Source organism: Salmo trutta, chromosome 14 (assembly GCF_901001165.1).
Source record: "Salmo trutta chromosome 14, fSalTru1.1, whole genome shotgun sequence".
NCBI lineage: Eukaryota > Metazoa > Chordata > Actinopteri > Salmoniformes > Salmonidae > Salmo > Salmo trutta.
The window spans coordinates 34062274-34080216 of record NC_042970.1 but is presented as its reverse complement, the minus strand read 5'-3'; the positions used below and the strand labels follow the sequence as shown (position 1 = coordinate 34080216).

Genomic DNA, 17943 nt, shown 5'->3' with positions numbered 1-17943 from the left:
AGATGTGTGATACATGCTGAGCTAAGAGAGTTGATAGCCTGTCTACAGGATGGACATCATTGACAGACTCTGGAGTGTTATGGCCCTATTTATAGCCTGATGGTGTTGGTGTCAATGACTGGTGGCAATTATGCAGCCAGGCTTAACTCTCTATCTCTTTCTCTCTCTTCTCTGTTCCACTTAAGTGCTGCTCCGTTGTGATGACTGGTTGACGCTCTGAACACTATTAATAGCAAGTTTCTCCTCTCTCTGTTTTCTCAGTTCCGTCTCCGACGTCTTCGCTGACAGATGCAATGAGTAAGTTATTCTGCTCTTCAGACAAATTTAATAACAAAACCTTCACACACAACACTGATGTTTGGAAACATGCAGCCTCATCATCATGTTAGCTACTGCCATGTTGCCACATCAGGACATCTGTTGGAGACGGGCAGTCTTCAGCTCAATTCTGCTAGCTGGGTTTTTGTCATTTGGAGTTAGCTGATGCGAGGAAATTGCCAATAGCGGGTAATTGTAGGCCTCACTGATGGGCAGATTGGATCTGAAATTGCTGACGCAACTGCTAGGACAGCTGCCTTGCTTGACTTGACACGGATTAATGCTTTTTCAACTAACAATCTGCTAATGTTAGGTTTGGTTTTAGCCAGGCATAATGGGAGCCATGTCATCCAAAAAGTTATACTTTTGACTCATCTGTCCATAGAACATTATTAAAAGAGTCTTTATGTGCTTCCGGGTGCTTTTTGGCGAACTTGAGTCAACGTTTTGGACAACATGGGTTCCATTATGCCTGGAGAACACCAAACAATGCATTCCACAGTAAGAACCTCATACCAAGGGTCAAGCATGGTGGTGGTAGTGTGATGGTTTGGTGATGCTTTGCTGCCTCAGGACCTGGATGACTTGCTTTAATAGAAGGAACCGTGAATTATGCTCTGTATCAGATAATTCTACAGGAGAATGTCAGGACAACTGTCTGTGAGCTGAAACTGAAGCGCAGCTGGGTCATGCAGCAAGACACTGATCCAAAACGCACAATGTTTGCGTGTGTCTACATGAAAAAGATGAAAAGGCAACTCATTTGAAGTTTTGGAATTGCCTAGTCAAAGTCAAGACCTAATCCCAATTGAGATGCTGTGGCAGGTCTTGAAACACATAGTTCATGCTTGAAAACCCACAAATGTTGCTTAGTTAAAGTAGTTCCGCATGCAAGAGTGGGCCAAAGGTCCTCCACAGCGATGTGAGAGACTGATCAATAACTACAGGAAGCATTTGGTTGCAGTCATTGCAGCTAAAGATGGCACAACCAGTTATTGAGTGTAATGGGGCAATTGCTTTTTCAAAATTAATTGTTATTGTAAACTCATTCCTTATCTAATAATGGGTTTTGGTTGAAGATCTGATAACATTCAGTATCATAAAGGGAGCAAATACTTTTTCACAGCACTGTATCATAAACCTACTCCCAAGGTTTTGGTCCCTCCAGTCTCGTCGTGAGGCCCCCTACAGCCTATGACTGTTTGAAGTGTAGTCAGGCAAGGTGCAGCTCAGGCTCACCCTCCACCTCAGAGTAATGATCAGTCCTGTTGCACAGCTGGTTCCCATGTCATGGCTGGTGTTTATATTCGTTATGCATCTTATTTATCACATGCGCATATCATACAGATACAGAGCCTTTGAGCAGTAAATCTGTCAGACAGCGCTTTAATAAACCCAATCATTGCATACAATTCTAAATGCTAATTAGTTTATTAAAAATAGTTTTTGGGCCACGATTAAAAAAACTATCTTTATTTCTCAACTGGTAATTGAGGCGTGCTTCCCATTCCCCATTAAAATGCAACGGAAGGCAGGCTTCATCAGTGTGTCACACACCACTTTGCAATGAGCTGGAGGCAGTATGCATTTAACAACTTAATTGAACATTTTACTGAGGCATGTTTTCCTTGCTTCAAAGTAGCCTAAGCAAAATTGGACCATATCCATGGAGGCAATTGTATTTTATAAAGACTTCCAAATACCATTGAAACCAGTACCCTATTTTTCTCAACTTCCTTTCGTTGTCCGTTAGCCAAATGTACATTGGCACGTAGCCTACTGCCTTGAGCGCATTGCTGCGATAATAACGTTAATAAGTAATATCTTATCAACATTTTAAGCTAAACTTTCTGATCTGTTGCATCAGATTCATTGCTTTAAAACAAATGTTTTATGTAGGCCTACTGGTTGTATGAATTTGGGATATATATCAGGTTACGCACCCAATCTATTTGGATCCGATAAATTTAAGTGCTGCTGGTTGGATGTCCGGCGCCATATTTTCATAACGGAAATCCTGACACTTTGTCACATCACATGAGATTTGACAGGAGCTCGGCCGTGACGATGCCTGCCAAGGATCCTCCCATTCATAATGCACGTCTGTTGCCACATAACCAATTGGCTATTTATTTTGCAGACGTTACATAGTGGAGTTTCCGTGAGCTGCGGTCACATCTCCCTCTAAACCTCATGATGCCCATTCTTTCCACCATCAGGAGAACTGAAGTGTGTCTTCCTGACATTTTACTTTCTGTACATACCTGCTTGTCTCCCAAATGTGACACTGCTTTTAAATTAATACCCTACAAGAGTGGGAGGAAAGTTATTTAAGAAAACAGCACCTAACTGACAATGGAGCATCTATTGAAGAATGACTTTTCCCAGTTGGTGCCCGTGCTAATGTGGTGATTTCCCATGAATGGACTTGGGAAAATTAGAAATTTACGTTGAGTCCCAGATATATAGCGCTGGGCATTCCCTTGTCCTCAAAACAGCTATGGAACCTGGTCCATGTCACGTGAATGCCTGTTGTCTAATCAGTGTGCAGAAGCGCTCTAGTAATTTTTGGGCAGCCCATTGCCAGGTGTTCATGGTGCTGCTGTTTGTCAACGCTCAAGTCAAGGATGGCAAGTACAAGGCTGAGAGTTGACTCTGAAGGGAACAACTCTCATATGGAGAACCAATTATAGCATGTTAATAATTAATTGGATTTACATAGTGCTTTTCTGCTAGCTGAGGTACTCCAAAGCGCTTTACATAGAAGGGCAAGGTTTTCTAAACTCTGTCCCCAGCTGAATCGTGTTAGGGGAAAAAAAACATGCACCCCTTGGGAAACTTACCTCATCCAATGTGTAGCACCCACCTGGGTGATGCACAGCAATGATTTTCATGCCAGAATTCTTACCATACATCAGCTAGAGAAGTGATATATGCCAAGTGTGTGGCCATTTAGCCATTACACCAGGGTTAATAATCTTATGATAAGTTCCAAGCGTTTTTTAATGACCACAGAGAGTCAGGACACCCATCTAGCACCCATCCGAAAGATGGCACCCTATGCAGGGCAATGTCCCCTTCACTGCCCTCGGATCTCCTTAGACCAGAGTGAAGAGTGCCCTCTACTGGCCCCCCAACACCACTACCAGAAGCATCTGGTCTCCCATCTATGGACTGACCAGGACCAAACCTGCTTAGCTTCAGAGGCAAGCCAGCAGTGGGATGCAGGATGGTATGCTGCTGGCATGTAAAGCCTGTGCCTTACTTGGTGTGTGCATTGTGCATGCTAGTTAGGATGTCATAATTTGAAGCTTTTCTGTTTGTGTTCTTCCGCTTGCCTCTTTAATGTAGGAGAACAAAGGGTCGTTCGCATACAGTCACCTTGATGAGAGCCAGTTGGAATATCAAACATGGTAGGGCAATAAATTGGACTCCCCTCTTGTTGTGTCTCTGTCATTGTGTTTGGGGATAATCAAGGTCACACTCTTCATCTCTGTCTCGATGACCTTTCAGTGATGTCTATGGCTGCCACCGTACGTTCCTGATGTCATTCCTCCTCTGCTGGGCTGAATACACAGCCTCACATCTCTGCTCTATATACAGCCATTCACAACTCCCCCTGAGAGCTGGAGCTGGGAACAACTGGTGAACTCATGAGCAGGAAGCCATGATTTAGTTCTTAATTTTAAAGTAATGATTGCAAGACAGGGAGAGTTTCCCTCTGAAAGCATGTAAAAGTCTTATCTGTAACCTTTGGTTTTGTAAGAAATGTCTGGCCCAGATGGTATCGGTTATACAGTAAGTCAAGGAATTTTGACAAGTACTGTATATGTGTGGGGGATGGCTCTTAACAAACCAATAGTATACTGCTCTAAGTTACCTCCCCATACCCATCCCTCTCTACCCCCACAAATGCGGATCCATGAACCAAATGTTGTTTTCCCTCTCTTCTCTGTCCGTCCAGTAGTCATATCCTTCCACCCCCACCTTGCACCCAGGTTAGTATCCCTCCCCCCAACCGCCCATTGGGCCCTGTTGTGGACTATAATATTGTGAACATGGTCTTTATTTATTTACTTTTCCATGTCCGCTGATTACGTTCCAGAAAGACCTGATTTATGTACATGAATAGGCCCCCGGTGAGTCCTAAGGAATTCCAAGAACAAATTTGGTTGGTGGCCAAAGTAATGGTTGCAGAGGGGCTTCCAGACAGACAACAGCCTTACCTTCTCCTCTGACTGGCATAAGACCTGGTCTTGATTAGATACCTACAGTATGTACCTAAGGTAAATGTGTTCACTGCTGAATATCCAGGTAGAGATGGAAATAACCGAGTCTGTCAAATAGGTCTTACTGAAATCTTTACCCAAGCAACACGACTTACTGAAAGGTTTTTCTGACACCTGGTGAGAATTACCCTCACAGAGTCACTTAAAAAGTTACTGTGCATTTCACAGGAACTTCATGGAAGTTAGTTGTCTAGAAGTTGCTGTGAATTTTGGGTTACCTAATTGGCAACCAGCTGTCACTAAGTTATTGTAAAATTCACAGTAACTTAATAGCCAGTAACTGGCAACTAACTGCCATTAACTTACTGGCAGCTTAACTCGCCCAGATGTTAGTAAGTTATTGTAAAATGCACGGTAACTTAGTGGCAACCAGATGTCAGTAAGCTGTTGTAAAATGCACAGTAACTTACTTGCAACTAGCTGCCAGAAGGTTTTCTAATTACAAGAAAGCTTATAACGTTTGTTGACAACTCCTAACCATCCTTTGTGGTGCGCACACTTGGGCTGGTTAGCATCAAACTGACCTTCCTGACACACCATCAGGTCAGTGAGCGTGATAGCGATGAGCCACCGTAAGTTACTGTGAATTTTACAATAACTACTTGCAGCAAGCTGGCAGTAAGTTATTGAAAATTAAACAAACTTCCCAGTGACCAACTGCCATTAACTTACTGGAAAATTCACAGTAACCTCTTTTTAAAGTGTGGCTCTTGATTGTCACACGCTATTACAAATATTGTAGAACTGGGTGCTCAACCTTAATCAACATAGCGATAAAACCACTTAAACTACAACACTTCCACTAACAGTTGGCACAAATACAACATATTTTAGACCATGCCCCCAAATATGCTAATGAGCCCCCACCAACATTTCAAAGTGCAGTGAAAGTAAGTTAAACAACAAGTCATTTTACACATTTTGGGAGGAAAAAACAAATGCGCTCTAAAGTATTGTTCACATTGGAAGTTTAATGCGACTCAAATCCAATTTTTTGGCATATTCGATTCTAATCGGTTCTTTTTCCTGCAATATAAACAGCCAAAAAGCACATGGAATCGGGGATTTCAAGCCACATTTGAAACCACCTAGCTAGCTAGTTGACTACTGTGGCTAGCCAAAAAGGACTTGATTTGAAAGTTGGATCATCTTATCCTTTTGAGGTTTTAACCCGTGGGTGGTGTTTTTGTTATTCATCACGGGTCTGATGGACCAACAACATTATTGGGTTTTTAAAAACAATACAGCCATAACAATTTATGTAAAAATACTTAATTCTTAGATGTTGACCTATATTAGTTGACTACACTATAGACACCATAAATGGTTAATAGTTGCCATTTACCTCTGCTGGATCACATTTATCAATAAAAACGCTATTTTTGTTTGGTGAACAGAAATATATTATAATCAAGACATGGATGGAATAAATCTTGTTTATCTTGATCAAAAATAAATGAAACAAGGTTTTCATCACTATTGATATTTATTGCTTTGAACTGAACGAATTGGAAGGACAGGTTTTACATACAGAATTTTACGGAAATGATAAATGATTGATCACAAATGAAGGCAGTTCTACACACCACATAAGGGACAGCGTTTTACTGTGTGTGTTCCGAATGTATTTCTTGCACTTGATGAATGTGGTCTGTGTCTTCCTGTCCTTCTTGGGTCCACACACATCACAACGCTTCTTTTTTCTCTCTCTCTTAGGGGGTGGATCATCTTTAATATTGCATCAACGTAATTGTCTGCATCATTTCCAATCCCCCATATATTTTTGGCGTAAATATACACTAACATTCAAAAGTTTGGGTCACTTAGAAATGTCCTTGTTTTTTAAAGAAAAGCACATTTTTGTCCCTTAAAATAACAAAATTGATCAGAAATACAGTGTAGACATTGTTAATGTTGTAAATGACTATTGTAGCTGGAAATGGCTGATCTTTAATGGAATATCTACATAGGCGTACAGAGGCCCATTATCAGCAACCATCACTCCTGTGTTACAATGGCATGTTGTGTTAGCTAATCCAAGTTTATGATTTTAAAAGGCTAATTGATCATTAGAAAACCCTTTTGCAATTATGTTAGCACAGCTGAAAACTGTTGTCCTGATTTAAAAAAAGCAATATAACTGGCCTTCTTTAGACTAGTTGAGTATCTGGAGCATCAGCATTTGTGGGTTCGATTACAGGATTAAAATGGCCAGAAACAAAGACCTTTCTTCTGAAACTCGTCAGTCTATTCTTGTTCTGAGAAATGAAAAATTGCCAAGAAACTGAATATCTCGTACAACGCTGTGTACTACTCCCTTCACAGAACAGCGCAAACTGGCTCTAACCAGAATAGAAAGAGGAGTGGAAGGCCCCGTTGCACAACTGAGCAAGAGGGCAAGTACATTAGAGTGTCTAGTTGGAGAAACAGACACCTCACAAGTCTTCAACTGGCAGCTTTATCAAATAGTACCCGCAAAACACCAGTCTCAACGTCAACGGTGAAGAGGCGACTCCTGGATGCTGGCCTTCTTGTAATTTACCACAGGTGGACTCCGATTAAGTTGTAGAAACATCTCAGGCATGATCAGTGGAAAATGGATGCACCTGAGCTCAATTTTGATTCTCATAACAAAAGGTCTGAATACTTCTGTAAATAAGGTATTTCAGATTTTTGGAAACATTTCTAGAAACCTGTTTTCGCTTTGTCATTATGGGTTATTGTGTGTAGATTGATGAGGAAAAATGTGTATTTAATACATTTTAGAATAAGGCTGTAACGTAACAAAATGTGGAAAAAGGGAAGGGGTCTAAATACTTTCCAAATGCACTGTAGATTTGAGTGTGTGCATCTGTGTAGACATTTTTTCCACCAAACAAAAGTGTGCGGTTGCTGTGACCTAAATGGCATAGCAGATTCAATTTCAGCAGGGCTTTTTATGGATTGTGAGTTAAGAATCCTTGGCAGACGTCAACTAAAATGTCTATGTGGTATACGAGGGCAACTCTGAACACATGTAGAACTGTGCCACCCCTTTATATTTATCTGAGCCAAATTGTGACATTTTTTAAAACTAATTGGAAATAGAGCTGACCAATTAGTGGAAAAAAGATCAGAATTGGGTTGCAACTGATTTTTCTCTATTACGCTCATAAGCTATACAAGTTGTTAGAACGGGTTGTTCTACATAGAAAATCATAGGAAATCCCAGGACATAGTGTCTATAGTACTATAATAGGTCACATAGTTGCTGTCCCAAACTCCACACAGTTGTCACTGGATATTCATTTCCCAGTGAGCAAGCAATATATTTACAGTCATATAAATTCATTTTGATCTGGTTTTTGCATTGGCGGACCTTCTTTTTTTAAACTCAAGAATGCAACAATTTACACTAACGGTCAAAAGTTTTATAACACATACTCATTCAAGGGTTTTTCTTTATTTTTACTATTATCTACATTGTAGAATAATAGTGAAGACCTAAACTATGAAATAACACATGGAATCATGTACGAACCAAAAAAGTGTAAACAAATCCAAATATATTTTATATTTCAGATTCTTTAAATATCCACCCTTTGCCTTGATGACAGCTTTGCACATGCTTGGCATTCTCTCAACCAGCTTCACCTGGAATGCCTTTCCAACAGTCTTGAAGGAGTTCCCACATATGCTGAGCACTTGTTGGCTGCTTTTCCTTCACTCTGCGGTCCGACTCATCCCAAACCATCTCAATTTGGTTGAGGTCGTGGGATTGTGGAGGCCAGGTCATCTGATGCAGCACTCAATCACTTTCCTTCTTGGTAAAATAGCCCTTACACAGCCTGGAGGTGTGTTGAGTCATTGTCCTGTTGAAAAACAAATGATATCCCCACTAAGCCTAAACCAGATGGGATAGTGTATGGCTGCAGAATGCTGTTGTGGCCATGCTGATTAAGTGTGCCTTGAATTCTAAATAAATCACAGTGTCACCAGCAAAGGACCCCCACACCATAACACCACCTCCTCCGTGCTTTACAGTGGGAAATACACATGTGGAGAACATCCGTTCACCCACACCACGTCTCACAAAGACACAGCGGTTGGAACCGAAAATCTCAAATTTGGACTCCAGACCAATGGACAAATTTCCACCGGTCGAATGTTCATTGCTCGTGTTTCTTGGCCCAAGTAAGTCTCTTCTTATTGGTGTCCTTTAGTAATGGAATGTTGACCATGAAGGCCTGATTCACGCAGTCTCTTCTGAACAGTTGATATTGAGATGTGTCTGTTACTTGAACTCTGTGAAGCATTTATTTGGGCTGCAATCTGAGGTGCAGTTAACGCTAATGAACGTATCCTCTTCAGCAGAGGTAACTCTGGGTCTTCCTTTCCTGTGGCGGTCCTCATGAGAGCCAGTTTCATCATAGCGCTTGATGGCTTTTGCAACTGTACTTGAAGAAACTTTCAAAGTTCTTGAAATTTTCCGCAGACTGACCTTCATGTCTTAAAGTAATGATGGGCTGTCGTTTCTCTTTGCTTATTTGAGGTGTTCTTGCCATAATATGGACTTGGTCTTTTACCAAATAGGGCTATCTTCTGTATGCCCCCCTACCTTGTCACAACACAACTGATTGGCTCAAGCGCATTAAGAAGGAAAGAAAATCCACACATTTACTTTGAAGAAGGCACACCTGTTAATTGAAGTGCATTCCAGGTGACTACCTTATGAAGATGGTTGAGAGAATGCCAAGAGTGTGCAAAGCTGTCATCAAGGCAAAGGGTGGCTATTTAAAGAATCTGAAATGTAAAATATATTTGGATTTGTTTAATACTTTTTTGGTTCGTACATGATTCCATATGTGTTATTTCATAGTTTTGATGTCTTCACTATTATTCTACAATGTAGAAAACAGTAAAAATAAAGAAAACCCTTGAATGAGTATGTGTTCTAAAAATTACTTTGTGTAATTGGTGTATGATGTTCAAAAGGACCTATTGCTTAGTTCAAAAGGACCTATTGGATTTTTCCCTGACAAGTGTCCTCTCTCCAATCATAACAAAGTTTCTGTGAGAAAGAGGGGAGCACATAACTTCTGAGGCGACAGTCTGCAGTCTGTTGAAGTTGGTCCTATCTATAGCCAGTGCCATTGCAATAGAAGGGCACATTCATTCTGCTGTCCAGCGAGGAAGCCAAACACAGCTCTGGGTGATAATTGTCTGTGTGACTTGTTGGCCATGCGCTAACCGAGGTAGAGTGAACCGCAGGTCACAGAGCATTCTTCTATTCTACTCCACTCATTTCCCCATGTCTCAGGGCTATTCTGATGTTTCTTCATTTCTTTTTATTTGCAGGGATTTGTGTGTATTGTTTTGTATTAAGTATTACTGCACTGTTTGAGCTGGAAACATCTGCAAAATATGTGTACGTGACCACTGCAATTTGATTTAATTTGACTTATCCAGTCTTCAGGTTATTCCAAATGAAACATAGATGGGTGGAAAATGATTTGGGCAGATTAACAACCCGAAAACCTGTTTACCCCTTGGTGTTAGTTAATTGTGGAAAAAATAAATCGGGGAGAAGAACATATGACTACTTCTCAGGATTCTGTGCGTCGCACTGGCGATAAGCAGCAGAGGGAACGGAGAGGGAGAGAGGTGGGAAAGTTCAGGAGAAAGCAATCTCTGGGATTTTATCATTTCGGAGAGGAAATCAGCAGACCGTGGAAGGTCAGGTGGGGCATTTCATTCAGAGCTAGAGCACAGATAAGTCTTTCAAAATGGCGATTAAGGCAGCCCCCTGCACCTCTCTGATTCAGAGGGGTTAAATGCGGAAGACAGATTTCAGTTGAAGGCATTCAGTTGTACAACTGACTAGGTATCCCCCTTTCCCCAAAAGCCTTTTGTTTTAGACTACTATTTCCTTTTTGATGTCATGGAGAAAGTCGTTTCCTTGTGTCAGCATTTCCAAAATAACACTTCAGTCACCCCACTGGGGATCACTGGCCTAGATACTAGGAGAACGACCTGAAGGGCCACCATAGCTCTTCTTGAGACTATGCCCTTTGGCCTGCAGCACCCTGCCAGGCCAATGCTCTAGATGTTGTGATCGCTTACATGTACCCCACAGTGCAGAGCGGTCTGTGACCTGCTGCCCCCTGCAGAGACCTGACCTCCACATGTTGACCTTCTGTCTGTGTTAGTGGGTATGTGGCCACAGAGGAATGTGAGCGGAGAACAGAGCAGGGAGAAATCCTTTATGTTATAAGCCTTATGCTGTGACAGTGGACAGTAGATTAGGACCTGTACTGCATCCAGACCACCATGCCTCACACTTCAACATACCTGTACCATTTCCCTGGAAACACATTGTTGTCAAGAAGTGTTTTAATCTAACTATATCATTAGTGGTGATACCACTTAGGGATGGGAGACATAACCTAAATGTTCTACTATTATCCCCCCCCCCTATGCATGCAGAGATGGCTATGCTGTAACTATCTGTGGCAGAGCAGCCCTGAGTGTGATTTGGTCAGGGCTGTATAGGGAACAGCCACATGAGACAGGACTCATCAGGGCAAATAAAGACACCTTTTGCTGCCCATTTGTCTGTGAAAGAATTGTTCCATAGAAGTCATGAATTGTAATTTTTTCTAATAATGTCATTTGGTCTTTCTGCTCCATTAATCTGGGGCTTGATACATGACCAAAAACCCCAGACTCACTTATGAGAATTTCTCTCTCCAGAGTTTCAGAGAACGCCTCGAGTGGGAAGCGGGTTTTCTGCTCCAGGGAGGAAGACTCTGCTCTGCCCTTTGTCATGGGAAAACGAGCACGGAAAACCTGAGGAGGAATGCTGGGAAGAGGACAGGAAAGATCTGAGCTGAACTCTGTTAAACGCCTTTACCTTTCTTACTTTAAGCACATTTTCAGGATATGGCAAAGTTATGCAATACATACGTGTCATTTTGTTAGTATTGATATCTTTATAGGAAATTACATTTTTTTCATGGACTAGTCACTAATTGTTCTTTACATGTACTGTCAAGTGTACATATTAACTTTGTAATAAATATTTCACAGTACTTTTTAGTTTTTGTGTCCCAAGTGTATATTGACCAACTGGTCATCAAATTCTTGACAATTTTTTAATTCCCATATGTCAGTTTAGCATATTAAACGCATATAAATTATATAATTGGATCTCTATGATTCCTTATGATTCAACATGTCTATTATTCCATAATCCAAGACCAACCTGCCAATCCTCCCATAGTTCTCCCCACACATAGCAGTCACCTCTTTAGAATGAAGTAGATAATGGCATCTACAGCTGAAACAGATTCACCTAATGCAGAAGAATTCACATATAGTAAAAACCAAATAGAGGAGGCTTTGCATGCTAAGACCCTGTGAGAGATGCTGTGCTCTCATTGTGTGCTTCATTATAAAGCCATAGGCTGAGCGGGATGGCAGGCGGTCTGCTTATCAGTCTGCTTATCGTGGACATATTTTCGTGTCGCCTCTTCCTCGGTCTCTATACAGTACATATGATCTTGGCACCTAGAACCAAATCTTGTGTGCGCACAGGCCAGCTAATATTAAGTCTGTCATGAGAGACTACTATACATGCACTCAGTGTTAAGTGTTAAGTCTTTGGGTTAAGGGGCTTAGAAGTTCTATATGGAGTGATTTCATTGCCAACAGATTGTATTTTAATTATATAATTTTGGATTTGTATTAGGATATTGAATTCGAATTTAATATTTTTGAATGTCTAATGCACAAATTGAATCATTGAACTTGTATTTCATGATTTGAAATTGAATGAATATTGTGTTCAGTTTTTAAATAATATTTTTATTTAATTGAATATTCAATTTCTATATTTATATATTACATTTCAATAGGGTAGATATTGGACTATATTGTCTGTGTATCAAATTTACAAACCATAATTTCAAGTTAATCAAAGTTGAATATATTGAACTTCTCAGATGCATTCATATTTCATTTTCAGTTCTCTAAATTCAGATTAAAAACCAGAGACAACATCCTGGTTCTTTGCCAGACAGGAAAGGTAGAGGGGAACAGATTGAAGCCAACGCTCTCTGTGGTAAAACGGAAGCTTCTGGCGATTAGTTTCTGGTGGTTTCTGAGGCCAATGTTGAATGTATTTTCTTCCTATGAATTTGTCTCTAGTGTTTGAACCACTTTGGCTGTAAGCTATTATGAACCCATTCCTGAAAGCTGAGACTCTGGAGCATAGATGTGCTTTCTTTTCCCCTCTGATGATCACATAAACAATTTGGCTCCCATAAGAATATACAGTGCCTTCAGAAAGTATTCACACTCCTTGACCTTTTCCAAATGCTGTTGTGTTACAGCCTGGATTTAAAATTGATGAAATGTTGGTTTTGTGTCACTGATCTACACACAATAGACCATAATGTCAAAGTGGAATTTTGTTTGTTAAAACATTTTCCAAATTAATAAAAAGTTAAAAGCTGAAATGTCAAGAGTCAAAAAGTATTCAACCCCTTTGTTATGGCAAGCCCAAATAAGTTCAGGAGTAAAGATTTGCTTAACAAATCACATAAATTGCATGGACTCATTCTGTGTTCAATAATAGTAGTTAACATGATTTTTGAATGACTACCCCATCTCTGTACCACACACATACAATTATCTGCAAGGTCCCTCAGTCAAGCAGTGAATTTCACACACAGATTCAACCACAAAGACCAAGGAGGTTTTCCAATGCCTATCAAAGAAGGGCACCTATTGGTATATGGGTAAAAATAAACAAAAGCAGACACTGAACATCCCTTTGAGCATGGTGAAGTTATGCAATACACCAAGTCACTACAAAGATACAAGCATCCTTCCTAACTCAGTGGCCGGAGAGGAAGGAAACCTCTCAGGGATTTCACCATGAGGCCAATGGTGATTTTAAAGCAGTTACAGAGTTTAATGGCTGTGATAGGAGAAAACTGAAGATGGATCAACAACATTGTAGTTACTCCACAATAATAATTTAATTGACAGAGTGAAAAGAAGGAAGCCTGTACAGAATAAAAATATTCAAAAACATGTTTGCAACAAGGCACAAAGTGATAAAGTGATACTGCAAACCATTTTGCGAATCAATTCACTTTTTGTCCTGACTACAAAGTGTTATGTTTGGTGCAAATCCAATACAACACATTATTGAGTACCACTCTTCATATTTTCAAGCATAGTGGTGACTGCATCATGTAATGGGTATGCTTGTAATTGTTAAGAACTGGGGAGTTTTTCAGGATAAAGAAAACAGAATGGAGCTCAGCACAGGCAAAATCCTAAAGGAAAAGCTGGTTCAGTCTGCTTTCCAGCAGACAATGGAAGATTAATTCACCTTTCATCAAGACAATAACCTAAAACACAAGGCCAAATCTACACTGGAGTTCCTTACCAAGAAGACAGTGAATATTCCTGAGTGGCCGAATTACAGTTTTGACTTAAATCTGCTTGAAAATCTATGGCAGGACTTGAAAATGGTTGTCTAGCAATGATCGACTTCATACTTGACAGAGCTTGAAGAATTTTGAAAAGAATAATGGCAAACATTGTATAATCCAGGTGTGAGAAGCTCTTAGAGAATTACCCAGAAGACTCACAGCTGTAATCGCTGCCAAAGGGGATTCTAATATGTATTGACTCAGGGGTGTGAATTCTTACTGTGATGGAAAATGTTATGTTGGTGCTTTTCTATTTACCAATTTCTATGTTCTCTGCTTGTGCTTTTCTAAAACCAATTTCTGTGTTCATGCAAGTGACTGATTGAACAAATCCTACCTATCAGTATCTGCAACTTGGCATTACACCCAGAACCTTGTTTAGAGAAAGGGATATCTCAGTTTCAAGGTCTCAGCTTAGAGAGAAGAAGCCTCTTGAGGTATTGGTCTGTCATGTGCATGACCCAGTATTGGTCGTCACATGAATGAAGCAAACATCAATTATAAATTAAGAATATAGAGAATTTACTATGTGAGGTGCGGCAGTGGGAAGGATGAAGGTTATCGCAGTATCTTGTTTTATATAGATGGATTTCAGAATTAACCTGGAAGAATCCATTGAAGGTTTTTGGTAAACTGTCAGGTAGGTATGAGTATTTGTAAATGAAAGTGCATAATTGGCGTACATTAATGTCGTAAATAGACAAGATATTGAGTTTCTTAAACAAAGGTGCAGATGGAGCCAGGAGGTGGCTAGTCTTACAAACGTATTTTGTATGATGAGTAATTTGTGTAGGTAGGAGGTATATCTGTACTGGCCCAGACAATATTACAGTAAATGAGATATTGGTAAATTAAGCTATAGTGTCTTTCTTATACCAACAGATTTGTATCACTTTGCTGCATACAAATTGAATATGATCTTTTCAGGATAACTTTTCATCAATTAAAACTCATATGAATATAGTGGATTTGACTTTTCATTCCCAACCATTGAGATTCTGGCTCTTTTTCTTTCAATATTTTTTATTGTGAATACAATAAAGTTTAATTTTTTTCATAATCAAAGATAATTTGTTTATCTGGAACCATTCAGAAAATTTGGTCATGCCTGAGTTGGCTTCATTAATTACTGAATAAAAATGATTGTGTTATAAAATCAAATTAGTATCATCAGCAAAGACAATGGGAAGTACGGTAGAAGACACAGCAGCAAGGTCATTGATATAGATTAGGAATAACAAAGGTACAATTATCGAACCCAGTGGAATGCCACAGAATATCTTGGCCCTGGTAGATGCACAGCTGTTTGCATGAACAAATTGTTCTCTATCATAAACAGAACTATATAATCATGAAAACCGTAATAATGCAATTTAGAAAGTAATATTTCATGATCAAACGTTTTGGTTAAATCTAAAAACATGCCAAGAGCGTATTCATTGTTGTTCAGGGCTGTAAAGATTTTATCCACAAGTTGTAAAAGAGCAATATTCGTGGAGTAGTTTTTCCCGAAAACCATTTTGGTGCTCATTACACCAATTTTTCTAGGATTTTTGAAAAACATGGTAGCAAAGATGTTGGGCAATAATTTGTCAAATATCTTGGATCCCCAGATGTAGAGAGCGGGATAACTTTGGCAATTTTCAAATCTTTAGGAACAAGACCAGTTTGCATAGTTTTCGTGAAGATATACATTAGAGGCTCAGTAATTGAGGAAGACATTGATTTCACCAAAGAGGCACCAATCTCATCATGACCTGCTGCTGATATCTTTAAGTTACCAATTACCTCCACCACCTCCATTATATCAGGAGGATCAAACTGAAGTAGAGAAGGGAAATGTCCCTTAATGTTTTTTAAACATTTTTATTTCACCTTTATTTAACCAGGTAGGCAAGTTGAGACAAGTTCTCATTTACAATTGCGACCTGGCCAAGATAAAGCAAAGCAGTTCGACACATAAACAACACAGGGTTGCACATGGAGTAAAACAAACATACAGTCAATAATACAGTAGAAAAATAAGTCTATATACAATGTGAGCAAATGAGGTGAGATAAGGGAGGTAAAGGCAAAAAAGGCCATGGTGGCAAAGTAAATACAATATAGCAAGTGGAATGGTAGATGAAATTGGTGAAATACAGAATTGAAAGATGTGAGAAAAGCCTGGTAAGCAGACTCCACAATGGCTTGATTCTAAACATTTTCCAATGAAATATCATCAATCAACATCTTAAAGGACAATTCATTTTGTTAATTATTCTACCCTTAATGCTACTAATCATTCCCATCTGTTCATTTCCAGCTGCCAAAGAGAAGTGCAATTTTGGAAAGTGGTCAAAAATGTCATTATAAAGTATACCTGTATTAGCCACAATATTCAAAAGATTTGTTAAAATATTATCAAAAAGGGTGGCAGATGAACTGATAAGTCTTGTGGGCTTATAGATGAGGGGATACAGACAGCTGGAGTATAAAATATTCAAAAAGTCAGATGTCATTGAGTGGTTCTCACTTTTAAATAAGTTTGTTGTAATAACCCAATAGATTCTTTACATTTTCATTATTAATCAAATCCAAGGTTGATGCAAGGATATCAATGAAACGACCAATGACAGAATCGGATGGCAGATACTGTAGATGCATCCAATTACCACTTTTTTACCACCAAACATTTACAGGAGAGAATTTCTATGAAAAGAGATTAAACATCAACGTTATCATATGTAAGTGGGAGGTCTTCTCTTTGTCACACACTGATCTGTTTACCTGTCCTTGTGCTTGTCTCCACCCCCTCCAGGTGTCGCTTATTATCCCTGGTGTATTTATCCCTGTGTTTCCTGTCTCTCTTTGCCAGTTCCTCTTGTTTGTCAAGTCAACCAGCATTTTTGTGACTCAGCTCCTGCTTTTCCCAGTCTCTCTTTTCTCGCCCTCCTGGTTTTGACCCTTGCCTGTCCTGACTCTGAGCCCACCTGCCTGACCCTGACCTCGAACCTGCCTATCGTCTGGTACCGTTTGGACTCTGACCTGGTTACTGAACCCCTGCCTGTCCTGACTCTGAGTCTGCCTGCCTGACCACTCTGCCTGCCCCTGACCTCGAGCCTGCCTATCGCCTGGTACTGTTTGAACTCTGACCTGCCTTTTGCCTACCCCTTTTGTTATAATAAATATCGGAGCTCAACCATCTGCCTCCTGTGTCTACATTTGGGTATTGCCTTGTGCCCTTATACTCGTACAAAAATGTGAAAAATGTTTATGAACAAGAATGGACACCCCTCCTCCCACTCTTGATGTTCTACAGTGGTGAACAGCATTATAAGGAGACATGTCATGAAGCATGGTTGTCTCTTCAGTCAACCATGTTTCTGAAAGGGCAACAATGGAAAATTAATGACTGAGAGAAGACAGATAATGAACATTTTATAGAACTTTCTCTGTTGATCAAGTAGTTTATGGAGTGTAGTGCTTGATATGTAGTCCTCTTCCGCATTGAGCTTTGCAGCGTTTTTCTGTATAATATTAGCCGTGCTTCAAGCTTGTTGTGAGTTAAAATGAGTTCGCTAACACCCCCCCTGAAAACAAGCTCCGCCAGTGAATGGCAAACACACACAAGCAACACACACTTGATCACACATGCACCTGTATGATCAACAGAGAGAAAGCGGAGAACTTGCGCTCTGTATGGATCGTAGCTGCACTATACTAAACGAGCGGGATATTACCAACTCGCAAGTTAGTGCTGTGGATACAAGAGGTATGCGGACAGTAAGCCAAAACACAGGTCAAAGATGCCTGGGCGAGACAGTGACAAGAGCATTTGCTTGCCCATGGAACGAGCAGCGTGAACAACT

General features: G+C 40.0%; 1 protein-coding gene across 3 annotated transcripts in view; it reads left to right on the top strand.

Moving 5' to 3' along the window:
* The window catches only part of rad18 (RAD18 E3 ubiquitin protein ligase), an 83136-nt gene extending 71452 nt beyond the window's left edge, over positions 1–11684 (top strand). The window contains exons 12-14 of one of the 3 annotated variants that reach the window (XM_029775432.1): positions 262–297; positions 3670–3731; positions 11340–11684. In XM_029775432.1, coding sequence (XP_029631292.1) covers positions 262–297; positions 3670–3731; positions 11340–11479 — 238 coding nt within the window. In that variant the 3' untranslated portion in view covers positions 11480–11684. The remainder of the gene's footprint in view (positions 1–261; positions 298–3669; positions 3732–11339) is intronic. The other 2 variants (XM_029775433.1, XM_029775434.1) reach the window with 2 other exon arrangements.
* The last annotated feature ends 6259 nt before the right edge of the window (positions 11685–17943 follow it).